The sequence below is a fragment of the Macaca fascicularis genome, chromosome 7, assembly GCF_037993035.2.
Source record: "Macaca fascicularis isolate 582-1 chromosome 7, T2T-MFA8v1.1".
In the NCBI taxonomy this organism is placed as follows: Eukaryota; Metazoa; Chordata; class Mammalia; order Primates; family Cercopithecidae; genus Macaca; species Macaca fascicularis.
Genome location: NC_088381.1, coordinates 134,519,953 through 134,535,211, shown reverse-complemented (window position 1 = coordinate 134,535,211; position 15,259 = coordinate 134,519,953). Strand labels below are relative to the sequence as shown.

Here is a 15,259-nt window from a genome sequence, read left to right as displayed (position 1 = left end):
CACTGCTTGGTATGTGGGGGAAAACCCTACCACACAATTGGCCACGGAAGTCTTCTGTATTCATGATGGTTGGGGTGGCATGAGAGCAGACGAAAAACATGGTCTGAAGAGTTTTTTCCAACATATAGGTATATACACACAATAAAACATACTTCTGCATTAAAAACAGGGACACAAATGTTCATAGCATCATTAGTCATAATAGCCACAAAGTAAAAAAAAAAAAAAAAATCCAACAACTGATGAATAAAAAAAATGTATTATATCCATACAATGGAATACTATTCAGCAATAAAAATAAATGAAGCACTCCTATGTGCTACAACATGGATGGCTCTTGAAATTATTATGCTAGTGAAAGAAGCCAGTCCCCAGGTACCACATTTCTGTGATTTATACAAAATGTCCAAAATAAGTGAATATACAGAGATAGAGAGTAAATTAACGGCTGCCTATGGGAAGGAGGTTGGGGAAAAATGGGAAGTGACTACTAATGGTTTAGAGTTTCCTTTTAGAAAGATGAAAATATTTTAAAATTGATAGTGGTGATGGTTGCACAACTCTTTGAATATACTAAAAACCACCTAAGTGTAAACTCTAAATGGAAAGAAAGGTAGTGTAGCTGACCAGGCTCTCCATACATGAAAAAAAAAGTGAATTCACAAATAATTAGAAGCAGTACAATAAACATAATTTCAGCAAAAGTCTCCATCCGCTCAGTGACAGCCAGGTCATACCCAAAACACTGTTCAGCTCTTGCTATCGTATTTTAAGAACTGATGAATTACAACTTATTTTGGGAAGCTTTCTTGAATCCAATTATCTTTACCGAGTCATTGATCTGAATAAATCACGGAAATAACTACATTTAAGGTATAAATAATGTATATAAGAAATTAACCATTTTGAGATGTAATATACTTTACCAGAATGTACAGCTGATTGTTGGATTATATCTTATTATAAATATCTACCACTTTTACAAGCTATTGTTCTTCACAGAGCTATCCTGGAAGCAAAAACAGTATTCAGTATTCCATTTTACTCACCTAGACCTCAAATTACAGCAGGGACAATGCCTACATTATTCACCACTATTTTACAGGCCCTACCATATTAAGTGACACACAGTAAGTACTCAATAAATATTCCCTGACTTTTTAAAGCACTCCTAAATTCATGACTTAGTGACAGAAGAGAAAAAAGAAAACTTTTAAATTAGATATTTTAAAATTGTGTTTCATCCATTTGTGCCAAAAAAAAGTTAACTTAATAATGTTACTTCCAGTCTAACTGGACTATAAAAATTTGCATTCCATCCCAGATGAATAAGTGAAACTCTCACCATAATACAAAGGTTAATTCATACCACACTCTGCAATATATTTTCTCAAGTTAATCCATAAAAAATGGAAAGATAAAACTTTAAAGAAAGTAAAGAAAAATACCATATTCAAAACCTACTTTTAAAATTACCGTCATGAACCATATAAAGTTTTGGACAACGACAGGCTGCATTTATAACAGTGGTCTCATAGGATTATAATGGAGCTGAAAAATTCCTATCGTCTAGTGACACCACAGCTGTCCTAACACTGTGCACACTTTATTTTTTATAAATCTATTGTAAGCCAAGTGTACAGTGTTTAATGTCTACAATAGTGTACAGTAATATCCTGGGCCTTCACATTCACTGACCACTCACTCACTGCTCACCCAGAGCAATTTACTGTTCTATAAGCTCCATTCATAATAAGTGCCCTATAAAGGTGTACCATTTTTTATTTTTTATACTGTATCTTTTCTGTATTTAGATATACGAATACTTACCATTGTGTTACAACTACCATATTTAGTATAGTAACATGCTACACAGATTTGTAGCCTAAGAGCAATAGAGAGTTTAAAATTAAAAAAATACTACCCTTTGAGAGATTATAAAGAACTAAATTCCCTCTATTCAACTGGGAAAATTTCCATATTAGATTACTGGGCAGCAGCTTCAAGGGGACCAGCCCCTGCTGTTACCTAGACAGTACACTAAACGATAATTATTAATATTTTTTTCTGTGTGAGATAAATTAAATGTGAATTAAGTTTAGAAGGGAGCCTGACTTTTGAATTTAAGGCAATCCATCAGGAAAGACTGGTTGAGCTGACTGAGCTTGGATTTTTCCCAAGGATCTCCCAAGTGCTCCTCGTATGTGTTTTCTAAGCACACATCATAGCTTTTCACAGCATAATATAATTGTCTATGTACTGTCTGTATTTCTCAATAGATTATAACCACCACAAGGACAGAGACTGTGTTCATGTTTACTGTTCTATCACTACCACTTACCACAGCGTTTAAGCCCATCAAAAATATTCCTTAACTAGCTGGAGGAATGAACATATGGATAAATAATTTCATGACTAAACGAAAGAATGGGTAATGGAGAGAGTAAGGGAGTAAGAGACTCTATGTATAGGGAATATATATTGGCAAAATCTGCCTTTTCCCTATTCTTCAAGCAGTTTTGTTCTACTATTGAGCACTTTGTTGGTGCTCAATACAAAAAGGTATTCCTTGGCAACCTAAAGGCTGCATTTAAATTTGATCAACACTGATTCCCTCTGCCTGCTTAAGTATAATATCTTTGTAAGCGCATATGAAATAACGAGAGTCCTAACTCCAGTAGTAAAAGAAAATGATAGCCTCATTCATCCCTATTTTTAAAAAATCTATTAACACTTGCTCCTCAGAACATGCAAAACAGATACAGCCAAGACAGGATTTCATTCTTTCCTAATTAAATCAAGTAGGATCCCTGAAAGCATTTTCAATGTATTTTCTGAAGAGTTGACATTGAGAATAACCTTCATAAGCATAATTTTGGTAGAGTTAAAATATTTTGGCCAGGCATGCTGTGTCTCACGCCTGTAATCCCAACACTTTGAGAGGCTGAGATGGGAGGATCATTTGAGGTCAGGAGTTCAAGACCAGCCTGGGCAAAAAAGTGAGACCCCATCTTTACCTAGATATAGATACAGATACATATTTGAGTAGTACAGGCCGAAATTATCTTGTTTCTTAAAAGGCAATACAGTTACATGTTGCTTAACAACAGTGATACATTCTGAAAAATGCATCCTTAGGCAATTTTCTCATTGTGCAAACATCATAGAGTATACTTATGCAAACCTAGGTGTTATAGCCACTATACATCTTTGGAAGCTCACTGGAGAAGCATACTTATGCAGACTTTTCATTAGCAAACTTCTTTGCCTGCCTGTTTGATTTCTTCCCAACCCACAGTCAATAATCTTCCAATGAAAATTCCATACAGGAGTTCACATCCAGAACTCAACTGCCATTATTCTATTGAGGTTTTTCATTTGCAGCTATTAAATCTCACTTTCAGTCTCACAGTCTCTTTAGTCTCATTCTTCAGATTATCAACAAGAATCAAAACTAAAGGAAACCAAAAAGTTTATTCCTCCTCCTATATACAAAAATTAATAAAATATTTTAAGTATATCATGAGAGAACAATTAATAAAAAATCATACTTATTGGCAATACAGAAAAAATGTTTTCAAACATTTTAATGCCAGTGCCTAGGAGACCAGTACTTAGATATATTCAGCATATTTTCGATAAAATTAACAACAAAAATTAAAATCAATGTGGTAACAAAAACAATGAAATCAAAACTAAGACTGAGGTGGAAACAGCACAATGCCTGGTTGTCAGGTGGCCCATTACTATGTGGTTTTATAACTTTGGATAAATCACAACTTAGTGGAGCTTTAATTTTTTACAACTCTAAATTGGAAAGAGTTAAATCAATTGAAATGACTCCTGTATAGAAAAGAAAATTTCAAAAGTGGTGTGGCAGAAAGACCCTAAGGTGACCCTCAATGATTCCACCTCCTCTTATTCACACTTTTGTGTAATTCCAGCCCCTGAGTATGGATAAAATGTATGCCTTGCGTCTAACCAACAGAATATCCAAAGGTGATGGTATGCATTCCCATGGTTAAGTAACATTATGTAGCAAAGGTGATAGGAGCTGTGGACAGTAACTAGCCAAAGGGCAGTGTTTTAGTGATAACGGCATTAATTCATTCATCAGGGCAGAGCTGTCATGATCCAATTACTTCTTAAAGGTTACATCTCTTAACACTGTTGCACTGGGGATTAAGTTTCCAATGCATGAACTTTGGGGAACACATCCAAAATAGAGTAGGCAGCAAAAGGTCCTCAGAGTCAAACAACCACAAAGATAGGAATTTTGTCAACAATATTAATAAGTTTAGATATAATTCTTCCCCAGACAAGTCTACAGATGAAAATGCAACCCAACCAAAACCTTGATTCCATTCTTGGGAGATACTGAGAAGAGCATCCAGTTCAGTTTTGCCCCAAATCCTGACTCATGGAAACTCTGAGATAATAAATGTGTGTTGTTTTCAGCCACTAAGTTTATAATAATTTGTTACACAGCAATATAAAATACAAGTAGACAATGCAATCATAGATATCAAAACTTTGTTTTATACATTCATATTAACCTCCCACACTCTCGTTCACTTCCAACTAAAGTGGGTTTCAAGCAGCATGACATATTCATGGAGTACATTCTTTCTCATAATGAGCTTTTCTTTCTACCCCCTGCTCCTTATTTCTTTCCTTCCTTTCTTCCTCACACTTTCTTTTCTTCTATTTATTTTTTTAACAAAAGCTTCATTTTAAGGACTTCATCCTCTTGGAACACTTCAATAGTGCTCTCATTAAACTTTGGTATATCTCTAAAATAATACTCCTCAGTTAAGATATAATGAAATGAGGAGAATGTTTGACTTCTTTTTCCTTTTTAGTTTATAGTGGCGAAGTTCCTCTTTTAAAATAGAAAGTATAGAGAAACAGAAATAACCTGTTGTTATTCCATCTGCTGTCTAGCAAGTTGTAATTAAAGTAATAAATTCATCTGTGTTACTTCATATGTGTGTATTATTATATAGTCAACAATATCAGCAAATAGCAAACTATTATCAATTAACTGACATATCTAGTCCTTTAAAATTATTACAGATAATATTACCAACATCTATCTGACATACCATGTAAAGGCAAACGTGGTAAAAATTCTTGTCAATGCATAAGATCTTACTTAAATTAACAACAAAGAATCAATACAGTGGACATTTCTTAATTTCTATCACTCTTTCTTTTGAGGATCACCTTCTCCCCCAGTTACTTACAGTATTCCAGCATTTTGACAACAGGCATATCTGTTCCATGACTAGTCAACCAAAATAGCCTATGTTGCGGCCAGAGTGATTGGCTGAGGTGTGGGCACATGAAAAGATTAATGAAATTATTACTTTTCCATGGTAAGGAAGGAAATTACAGTAAGTTAGCAGCCATATTCCTGGTTTAATGAAGAAAGCCTGACTACCATAAATGAGACTAAGACCAAAAAGATAAGAATAAGTGATGGTACAGGATGAGAGAAACAGGCCCACTTGTACAAAACTCTTAATTCTATTCCTTGAAGTTCCCACAACTGACCTAAATCTGAAGTTTTTTTCCTTATTCTGTGAGAAATATTCCTAAATTTCATAAGCCAATCACTACTGATTTGCTTTTTAAGCTAGTTTGAATTAGGTTTCTGTACCCTGAAAATGAAAGAATCAACTAAAATGATACATTATTTCATTAAAAAAATTTTAAATACTAGACTGGTTATCTGTATGCTTTAAGCAGAAAACCTGGATATTATCCGTCTTTAATCATAAGTTTGCTGATTATAGGAACTATGTCTGTTAAACTTGATTGCTAAAGAACATAAGAATCTACTAATGCTTTTAAATAAAGTATAAAATGAACAAACTCATTAAATGTTAAACATATATCCCCAAGAATAGAGGAAAATGAAGAAATGTCCTCTTAAAAGCAAAGTATATCTTTGGATTTACAGTCCTGATATAGAACAGTACCATAACACCATAGTACCAGCCTAGACTAAACTGTATTGTCCCAATATACACCTCATAGACCAATAAATACATAACCTAGGTAGCACCAAAAAAAAAGCTGATTAAATGTAATAAAAAACTTACAGTTAGCGCTATTATTATTACAAACAAGACAGCTTTGGTAGCTGTCTTAGATTTGGAAGAACTATTGGTAGCAGAGCAAAATGAAAAATCAGTAATGACCTGCCATTAAAAAATGCATTTTTATATCCAATGAAATTTATCTACAGGGAAACAAAGAATAACAATATAAAAACTCTCCTATTTTGTTTAACAAAGGTTAAAATTCTCAAAGACACCTTAATATGAAAACTTTATAAATAGTCCATAAAAAGCAATAACTAAATTCATCTATCTGAAAATGCAATATGAAAATGCACATCCCTACAGAAAATAACCTCTTCAGAAACCACTGTTTATCCTCTGCTGACTGGCATATTAAAGAAACTCAATTCACCATAGCAACCTATCTTAACACCAGAAGATAAATATATGCTAAATTTAGAGATGACTGCTTTCCAGACAGCAATCCTGACTTTCCTTCATATTTAATGGCATGATCCAAGGGCCCAAAATATCATTTAATCAGACTGCAGTGTGAAGATAAGTGCACTCAAAGAGATGAGCCTGTGTTTCAGGACCAACAAAATATTAAAGATTCTATTACAGGTGGTAAAATAAGTAAAGAAGTACATAAAGGTAAATAAAATTTTTGTGTCTACAAAATTTACAATTAGATACAACGACTTTGTCCAATTTTATCTTTGTTCTTAAATATAAAATGCCATAATTAAGTATAAATGATGTATAGTAACAAAATAACGTTTCAACTAGAAGGTGGTGGTGGTTTTTAAATCAGTGAGCTATATTTTCAAGCTGATAACTTCCAGTAAAAAAAAATTTCTTTTTCCGAAAAGCAATCCTTTACAATGAGGTATAATAAGAGTAACAGAAATACAAGTCAAACAATACAAACAGGAAAGATGAACTAATTAAAATTCTATGGTTACAAAATTACAATGGACTTATTTGCGCTTTATAGTCTTTGTAATCACAGTGAAGATAATTTCTAGTTTACGTAAACACAGTTACTATAAGTAACACAGTTTTATACAATTTACTGCACAATATACATTATCAAAACAGTCAAATATATAAAACACCTTTTTTTCTTTACTCTCTTGATTACTTGCATGAAAGTCTTTTTTTTTTTTTTTTTGGAGATGGAGTTTCAGTCTTGTTGTCCAGGATGGAATGCAGTGGTGTGATCTCAGCTCACTGCAACCTCTGCCTCTCAGATTCACGCAATTCTCCTGCCTCAGCCTCCCAAGTAGCTGGGATTACAGGCATCCACCACCACGCCCAGTTAATTTTTTGTAGTTTCAGTAGAGACAGAGTTTCACCATGTTAGCCTCGCTGGTCTCAAACTCCTAACCTTAGGTGATCCACCCACCTCGGCTTCCCAAAGTGCTGGGATTATAGGCATGAGTCACCATGCCTGGCAATGAAAGTCATTATTAAAGACAAGATGTGAAGAAGCAAGTAAAGTTCATTTAAAAACATCAAGAACATATCACTTCATGCCCATTAGGATAACTACAATTTAAAAAAATAAGTGTTGGTGAGGACGTTGAGAAATTAGAAGCCTGACAGACATTACCAGTGGAGCTGTATAATGGTGCAGCTGCTACAGAAAATAATATGGTGGTCCTTCCAAAAAAAAAAAATGAATATAGAATTACCATATGATCCAGTAATTCTACTTCTGGGTATATATCCAAAAGAATTGAAATCAGGATCCAAAAAGATATTTGTACACTCATGTTCATAAGAACACTGCTCACAGCAATAAAAAGGGGAAAGCAACCCAAGTGTTCACTGATGGATGAATGGATAAACAAAATTTCGTATATACCTACAATGGAAAATGTGTCCTATTTGACTCTAAAGAAATATCCTTATAGTCACATAATATCCTGCATTCTGAATGATAACATTCAGAGATGGCCAATTCTTCCATGAAGAATTCATTAAAAAAAATTCTTCCTCTAGCCATCTTACACAGCACACATCTAAAATGGTCCTAAATTTGTAAGAGCCTTTGCAAATTAAATAAAGTGAGACACATTCCACATGTACACAATCAGCATCATCATCATAAATAGTACAGATTTCTCTAGTTGTCATTCTTATGCTTTCTTTTTCTTTTGATTTCTAACTTTTTTCTTTTTTGTGATTCCTAACTTTTAATAATATTTATAAATGAGTCTGAGTTCAAATAATTATGCTAGCTTATAAATAAGCAATAAGAAATCTAAAGCATAAATATGGTAATATGTTGTATTTCTTATCTGCAGCACATAGTACATGGAGATTTGAAAGTATGTTTAAGAATTACCTCTATAGAGAATACAACTGAATACAATCCAAAATAATGTACTTTATATAGAGTACCTCTTTTGCATATAATACTATCTCTCCAGAAGAAACACAAATGATTTAATAACTTCCATAGTACGTATTTCTCCACTTGAAAAATAATCTCACACTAAGAATAACTTCTTATATGCATGAAAATTATGTAGCATATTAGATAAGTTTCTAATACAGAGATAACATCAAGTTACACTTGATAACACTTTCAATGCGCTACTGAGACCACAACTATAGCAAGAGTTCTTATAACACAACTCAAATTGATAAATGATACATATAGCAGAGGAAATCAACATCAAAATATTTATAACCATAAATAGAAGATGAGCTACTAAAACAGTCACATTGTTACACTGTTTATTTCAAAATTAAGCATGCATGAAAATTACTAATTCAAACAAACCCTTAGGCACATTGATCAGCAAAAAGTGAATGTCAAGTTCCTCTGCTTGCTCTTACACTCAACACCTACAGGACTGTGATAGAAACAAGTATTCTTAGAGTAACTACCCAAATAAAAGAGTTTGTCAGGTATTCCCTTAACCTCAATCTTGCCACAAGTCACATTCTGCTCCTATGATTACAACAGTTGAAAAGTTAGTAGCTAGACCAGAAAGTCTTGCTTAGAGATTCATAACTTTCTCATATTTTTTTCTCCCATGGCATCTCTCTGTCATGTTCACACAATAGCTCACTCGGTTCATTCAAGCCCAGTAACAAGTTTTACTACAATGGCAGTAAAATCTTGGAGTTTGTACCATACAGTTTAAGTAAATTACAGAGTATCTATCATTGTTCCATTAGCCTGACACAGATTTAGAGTATGAATTAGTCAGTTTAGGTTCTGCACTTTCAATCTCTGACACAGTACGCCCCTCATCTAGCTCTGACTACTCTTGGTTTAAACACTGTTTTATATCATATATTCTTAATAAAACTCATTAGAGTTTTATTTCTGTACTTTGTCTACAGAAATTCTGTATCAGCTCATTTATCTAATTAAGATATATAATACACTTCTCTGAGTATCAATACTGACTAGATAAGCCTGGGTTTTCCTTAGCCTAATTTTTCTTGCTCTATTATTCTGTCTTCCTTTCTAACAGTATTGGGGCTAAAATTCTTAATTCTTATTTACCATCAACTCCTTTCAGTATCAGCAGCTCAAGTGGGTGAATCATAATACGAATCTACCAGGCACATTAACATACAAAGCATTCACTCAACACACATCTTATTCTAATAATTTTTATATGGAACATGTATTAAAATGACATGTATACAATTTTAATAACCATCAGACTAGTCTGGAGTAGTTATCAAATGACAATAATTTTTTGAGGAGGAGTTTTTTTTGTTTTGTTTTTTGAGACGGAGTCTCGCTCTGTCACCCAGGCTGGAGTGCTGCTGGGCGATCTCAGCTCACCGCAAACTCCATCTCCGGTTCATGCCATTCTCCCGCCTCAGCCTCCGAAGTAGCTGGGACTACAGGCACCTGCTACCACACCTGGCTAATTTTTTTTGTATTTTTAGTGGAGACGGGGTTTCACTGTGTTAGCCAAGATGGTCTCGATCTCCTGACCTCATGATCCGCCCACCTTGGCCTCCCAAAGTGCTGGGATTACAGGCGTGAGCCACAGTGTCCGGTCGAAGAGGAGATTTTTGTAAAAACAAAACAAAAGTATTTCTGATATACTTCCTATTCAATGTTGCAACATAAACAATTCAACTCCATGTAGGACCATCTAGTATACCTGAATCAATGAAATGTAGTGAACATTTATGTCAAGAGTCTGAGACAGAAAAGAGACACCTAGCTTTAAAAAAAAAATCCTCACCTACAATGTACATACTAAATAAATACTGCAATCAGACAGGAACTCAGAATAAAATATTTCCCATCATAACAACACATGAATATGAGTATATACATATATATATATATATTTCCACATTGGGCATTTTTTTCTCTAGAAGATTTTACCTAATGGGAATATATCTTTAAAATACGAATTCAAGTCATCAATAGTATATCCTGACAGTTCTTAATAAAGAAAAAATTCCTTAGAAAGTCAAGCAGGCAGGAGCAAAAACAAACTCTTTCTCCATGAATGTTGACATTCTTATATACTAGACTAATCCAAGAGGATAATGGCGGGTTAAGAGAATGATGCTATATTAAGATATTTATGGCTGTTTTAATAAAGGTACACTGAGAATTATTTTGTCCTTCCAATGAAGTAGTCTGAGATGAATTTTTTTTTTAAGAATACTAAAATTAAATATAGAATTTAGTGGTAGGTTGAATGATGAATGTTACTCTACATTCCAGGAAGAAGCAACAAGTTTTCTCAAAACAAGACAATTGATTATTATAATCCATTATTCAAGTGTAATTCTTCAAATCTTTTGTATAATTGGAGTTCATATGAGCAAGTTTTTCTCATCATATTGCTGCATTAAACAGATATACAGTCTTATTTTACTAAAATATATCTTACAAATAATACAATAATAATTTTTTTTTTGAGATGGAGCCTCGCTCTGTCGCCCAGGCTGGAGTGCAGTGGCGCAATCTCGGCTCACTGCAACCTCTGCCTACCGGGTTCCAAGAGATTCTCCTGCCTCAGCCTCCCAAGTAGCTGGGACAACAGGCGCACACCACCACGCCCAGCTAATTTTTGTATTTTTTGTAGAGACGGGGTTTCACCATGTTGGCCAGGATGGTCTCAATCTCCTGACCTCGTGATCCACCCACCTCGGACTCCTAAAGTTCTGGGATTACAGGCATGAGGCACTGCGCCCAGCCAATAATCTATTTTATTCATTCAAACAAGCAAAGTCTTTTGAGGAAACTGTAAAGTTTCCACTCATATCCATAAGGAAAGTAGAACTCTTAATAATGCAATTAAATGTTATTCACTAGGTATATTTACATCCAAACGGAATCATTACATTGTTGGTTAAATTTTCACAGGACTCAAAGGACAGCTGTCTATCTTCATAGAGATAAAAATCAAGGAGGAGGAATATTCACAATCCTTTTGAGTTAGAAAAAGAAAGATCAAGAAAAGAAAAAAATGGAGAGAGGTAGACTTGGAAATGCATTCTGAACTCATGACATTATATATGAACTTTGATATTCAATACATTTTCAGCACTCTCATAATATTTTTTAACATGAGTAGTCAATCATTAAAGAATCAATAATCTTCAAGATATTCTTGTGTTTATTCCTCACAAAATTCTCAATGACTTATTAGTGAATCCTGTGGGAGGGTAGATTACATGTGATCTGGGAGATGGATTTCCTATAAGGACACATTTAATTGTATGCATTATATGTGTCATTAAAGAAGGCACCTGGCAGCGTTCAATTTTCTTTACTCTGCTTCACAGGCTTAACTAGTTTTAATAATTTTTTTAATAAACAGTGATATTATTGGGAAGGTGTGTTCATAGATAGTATGCATATTTATCAGTAAATATAAAACTGTAAAAAAATTCATGAAATAGAAAGTGACATTACTGTAGAATATATGTATTAGAAAGATATGCTAATAAAGAATGGGACTGACTGATGAGCAAAAAAATTAAAAACTGAAATCTATAAAATTCCTCAAATTCCTGTGCCATATGTAAAACATTAGAAATATATCTAACATATTCAAATGTATATTGTTATCACAAATAACTACTTTATATTTCTAATTATAATTACAAATAATTGCTATAAATAATATATTCAAAAAACTTCAAATTGTTGTAAACAAATTCAATCTGTCTTTCCCAAGCAAATCAACTACTAATCATCTTCCTTGGCTAGTAGCTACTGCCACATTGGCTAGATATTATCAGCCATCAGCATTCTTCCTTGAAAATCGATCATTAATCATGATATCATTCCTTCTAAAATCTATTCTATTTCTAAAAAGAAACTTTTCTGTCAGACTTCAATACATGCAAAACACAGTATTAGAAAAGAAAAAATTGTTGTACCTTAAATAAGTTTTCAGATAAAACTCTTTTGAGAGAAGGAACACTAATAATTTATACTTAATACTGAAAGCAAAATACTCACAAAGAAGGATCTTGTACGAGATCTTTGAGATTTATCCCACTGCGATCTTCTGCAAGATTCCTGAAGCAACTATCACTCACTAAATAAGAATGGGGAAAAGAAAAAAAAATTAATTTTTGTTTACATTTCATTTAAGCTGTTGCTGACCAAAAGACATTTTGAAATGAAAAATGGCTTTTTAAAAAAAATTTTTCACCAAATATTAATATTGGTTTATTTATAGGCCTGGTGAATTTAGCAACAAATGTTAATATTCTAAACCAGCCAACATTTCAATAACAATCCACTACTTTAAGCACACCAACTCTATATGAATACATTATATAAAATAATAAACATATCGGTCTAAATTTTGTTCTTACTGTTACAAGATTAATTTACTAGTACACAGTAGCAAGTCATTGCCCCACAACAACTAGGAAAAAAAGAGACAAACTACAAAATCATATTTTTAAAAATATTGGTGAGCAATGGAAATAAAAAGGATAAACTAAATTTGCAGAATGATTGATGATTAATATCTCTTAAGTCAGTTAATCCTGCTGATTATTTTAATTTCTGGAAGGATTTGCCATTTAGACACAGGCTAGATAAGAAAGAAGGACACTACTAGGGAAAAGAAAAACCAGCACAGCTCTTGATAATTTGTAAGCTGGCATGAAAAACTGGAACCTGATGAAGCCCAAAATTACAGACAGTTTTCTCCCTGAAAAATTTGCTGAGTGCCAGAATTACCTAAGAAGATTTGGGGCAGCAGTTGGGAGAATAGGCCATGGGGCAAATAATAATCCCTGTAATGTTGTGGTGATTAGAAGTCAAAGTCACACTAGAACAGATGGAGCCTACCACTGTGAGGATAAAATTTTAATAGGTCTTCCCACAAGATATTTGCTCTCAACCAAAAGCATCCCCTTAGTGGGTAGGGAGCAGGAGGAAATGAGTAAAGTGAGCAGGACCAGAAAGGTAGAGTAAAATCTCCAACAATTTTACAGTATATAAATACAAAGTCACCAGACAGAATAGTCTGCAACACAACAGCTCTTGTCATTAGGACATTTAAAATCAAAGGCATTCTAAGTGTATCAAAAGCTGCCACCCAAACTTGATGCAGTAAGATTCATAATTGAGTTGAGGTGATTAGCACTTGATCTTATCTTTCTAATACAGAATTGAAGAAAAATAATATTTAGTTCAATTTCTGCTGCTCTATTTTAATCAATATTTGGTATACGATAAAAAATACAAGGTATGGAAAGGGGCACAAATGTGACTAACAATCAAGGGAAAAGAGAATAAATATAAGCAGACCCACAGATGATATAAAGTTAGAAGACAAGGACTTTAAGAAAGATCTTCAAAGTAGATGAAAAAAGGAAAACTTCAACCAAGAATGAAAATCTATTTAAAAAATTAAATAATGATTTTATATCTGAAAAACACTATCTGCAATAAAGCAGTTGGTGGGTGGGTTTTACAACTGACTGAATATAGCAAAGCACAGATTAGTGAATTTGAATATAGGCCAGCAGAAAATATCCACACTGAAGCAGAGCATGAAAAAAATGAAATGAACAGAGCATAAGAGATATGTGGGAATTAAACACTTTAACACAAATACAATTCCAGTTAGAATAAAGTAGACAGAAAGTGAGGAGAAACAATACTTTCAGAAAAAGTTAAAAATTGCTGAGACTAGCCTAAAACTGATACAATATATTAACATTCTGACTTGGGAAGTATGGCAAACACCACACTGGCAAAGGTGAAAAAAACCACAATCAACACTCAAAATGCTGAAAATCAAAGATAACAAGAACACTTTAGTAACAGTCAGAGGGAGAAAAAAGACATATCACTTTCAAAAGAAAAACAAGAAAACCTAAAGATGAGTTTTTAACACAAACTATCAAATCCAGAAGACAATGGGACAATATGTTTAAAATACTTGAGAAAAATTATGAATCCAAGTTGTACCTTGATAAAATATCCATCTAAAAATGAAGGCACCCATGTGTGCCACTTGTGAACTCAAAGATTGGCTCAACCAAGACCTGCTACAACTACAGTCGGTGCGCAAACAGGGAGTCTGAGGGCCTGAGGGCTGGCCCACCCAGTGCGCACCACAAATGATGACCTCATGAACTCCAGTGGTAAGGCCACCATGTGCCTCCAATAACTACCCAGGAGCCCAAGAACCAACCCACTGCTAACACTGCCAGCAACTGTGCACAACCCTTAGGAGCCAAAGAACAACCCAACAAATATCCCTGTCCCCAGACAAGTCTTGTCGCTGACTCCATGAACAACCTCACCTGAACCCTCTTGGGAAACTGCAGACACTGCTAACATTATTTACAGCCAAAGTAATCATACAGAGACTACACTAATGCAACCACCTGAACCAAAGCCAAAACACTCTACCCAAATGACACTATAGATATGACTACAGAAAAAAGTTTACCTAAAAAAGCGAATCCAGAAAACTGAAAGAAGAAATTGCTAAACATATACACAGTTATAAATGTAGGGATGCAAGACACACGAAAAAGGAAATATGACACTGCCATAGAAATACAATAATTATCCAATAACAGAGCCCCCAAAAGAAAATCTATGAAATATCTGAAAAAAATTTAAATAATAACCTTTCAAAACTCAGTAGATACAAAAGAACACAGACAGAAAATATACATAAATCAGAAAAAAAAAACAACCTGGT

At 33.8% G+C, this 15,259-nt stretch overlaps 1 protein-coding gene across 44 annotated transcripts in view; it reads right to left on the bottom strand.

Annotated features, from left to right (window-relative positions):
• The window catches only part of GPHN (gephyrin), a 734,620-nt gene that overhangs the window by 540,177 nt on the left and 179,184 nt on the right, over positions 1-15,259 (bottom strand). For 43 of the 44 annotated variants that reach the window (XM_073997568.1, XM_073997563.1, XM_073997564.1 and 40 more), the window contains exon 2: positions 12,541-12,619. Coding sequence is in view for 30 of the 44 variants with exons in the window: in XM_045397540.2 (XP_045253475.1) it covers positions 12,541-12,619 (79 nt within the window). In the remaining 14 variants the exon portion in view is untranslated. Of the gene's footprint in view, positions 1-12,540; positions 12,620-15,259 lie in introns of those variants that run through there. The other variant, XM_073997570.1, reaches the window with a different exon arrangement.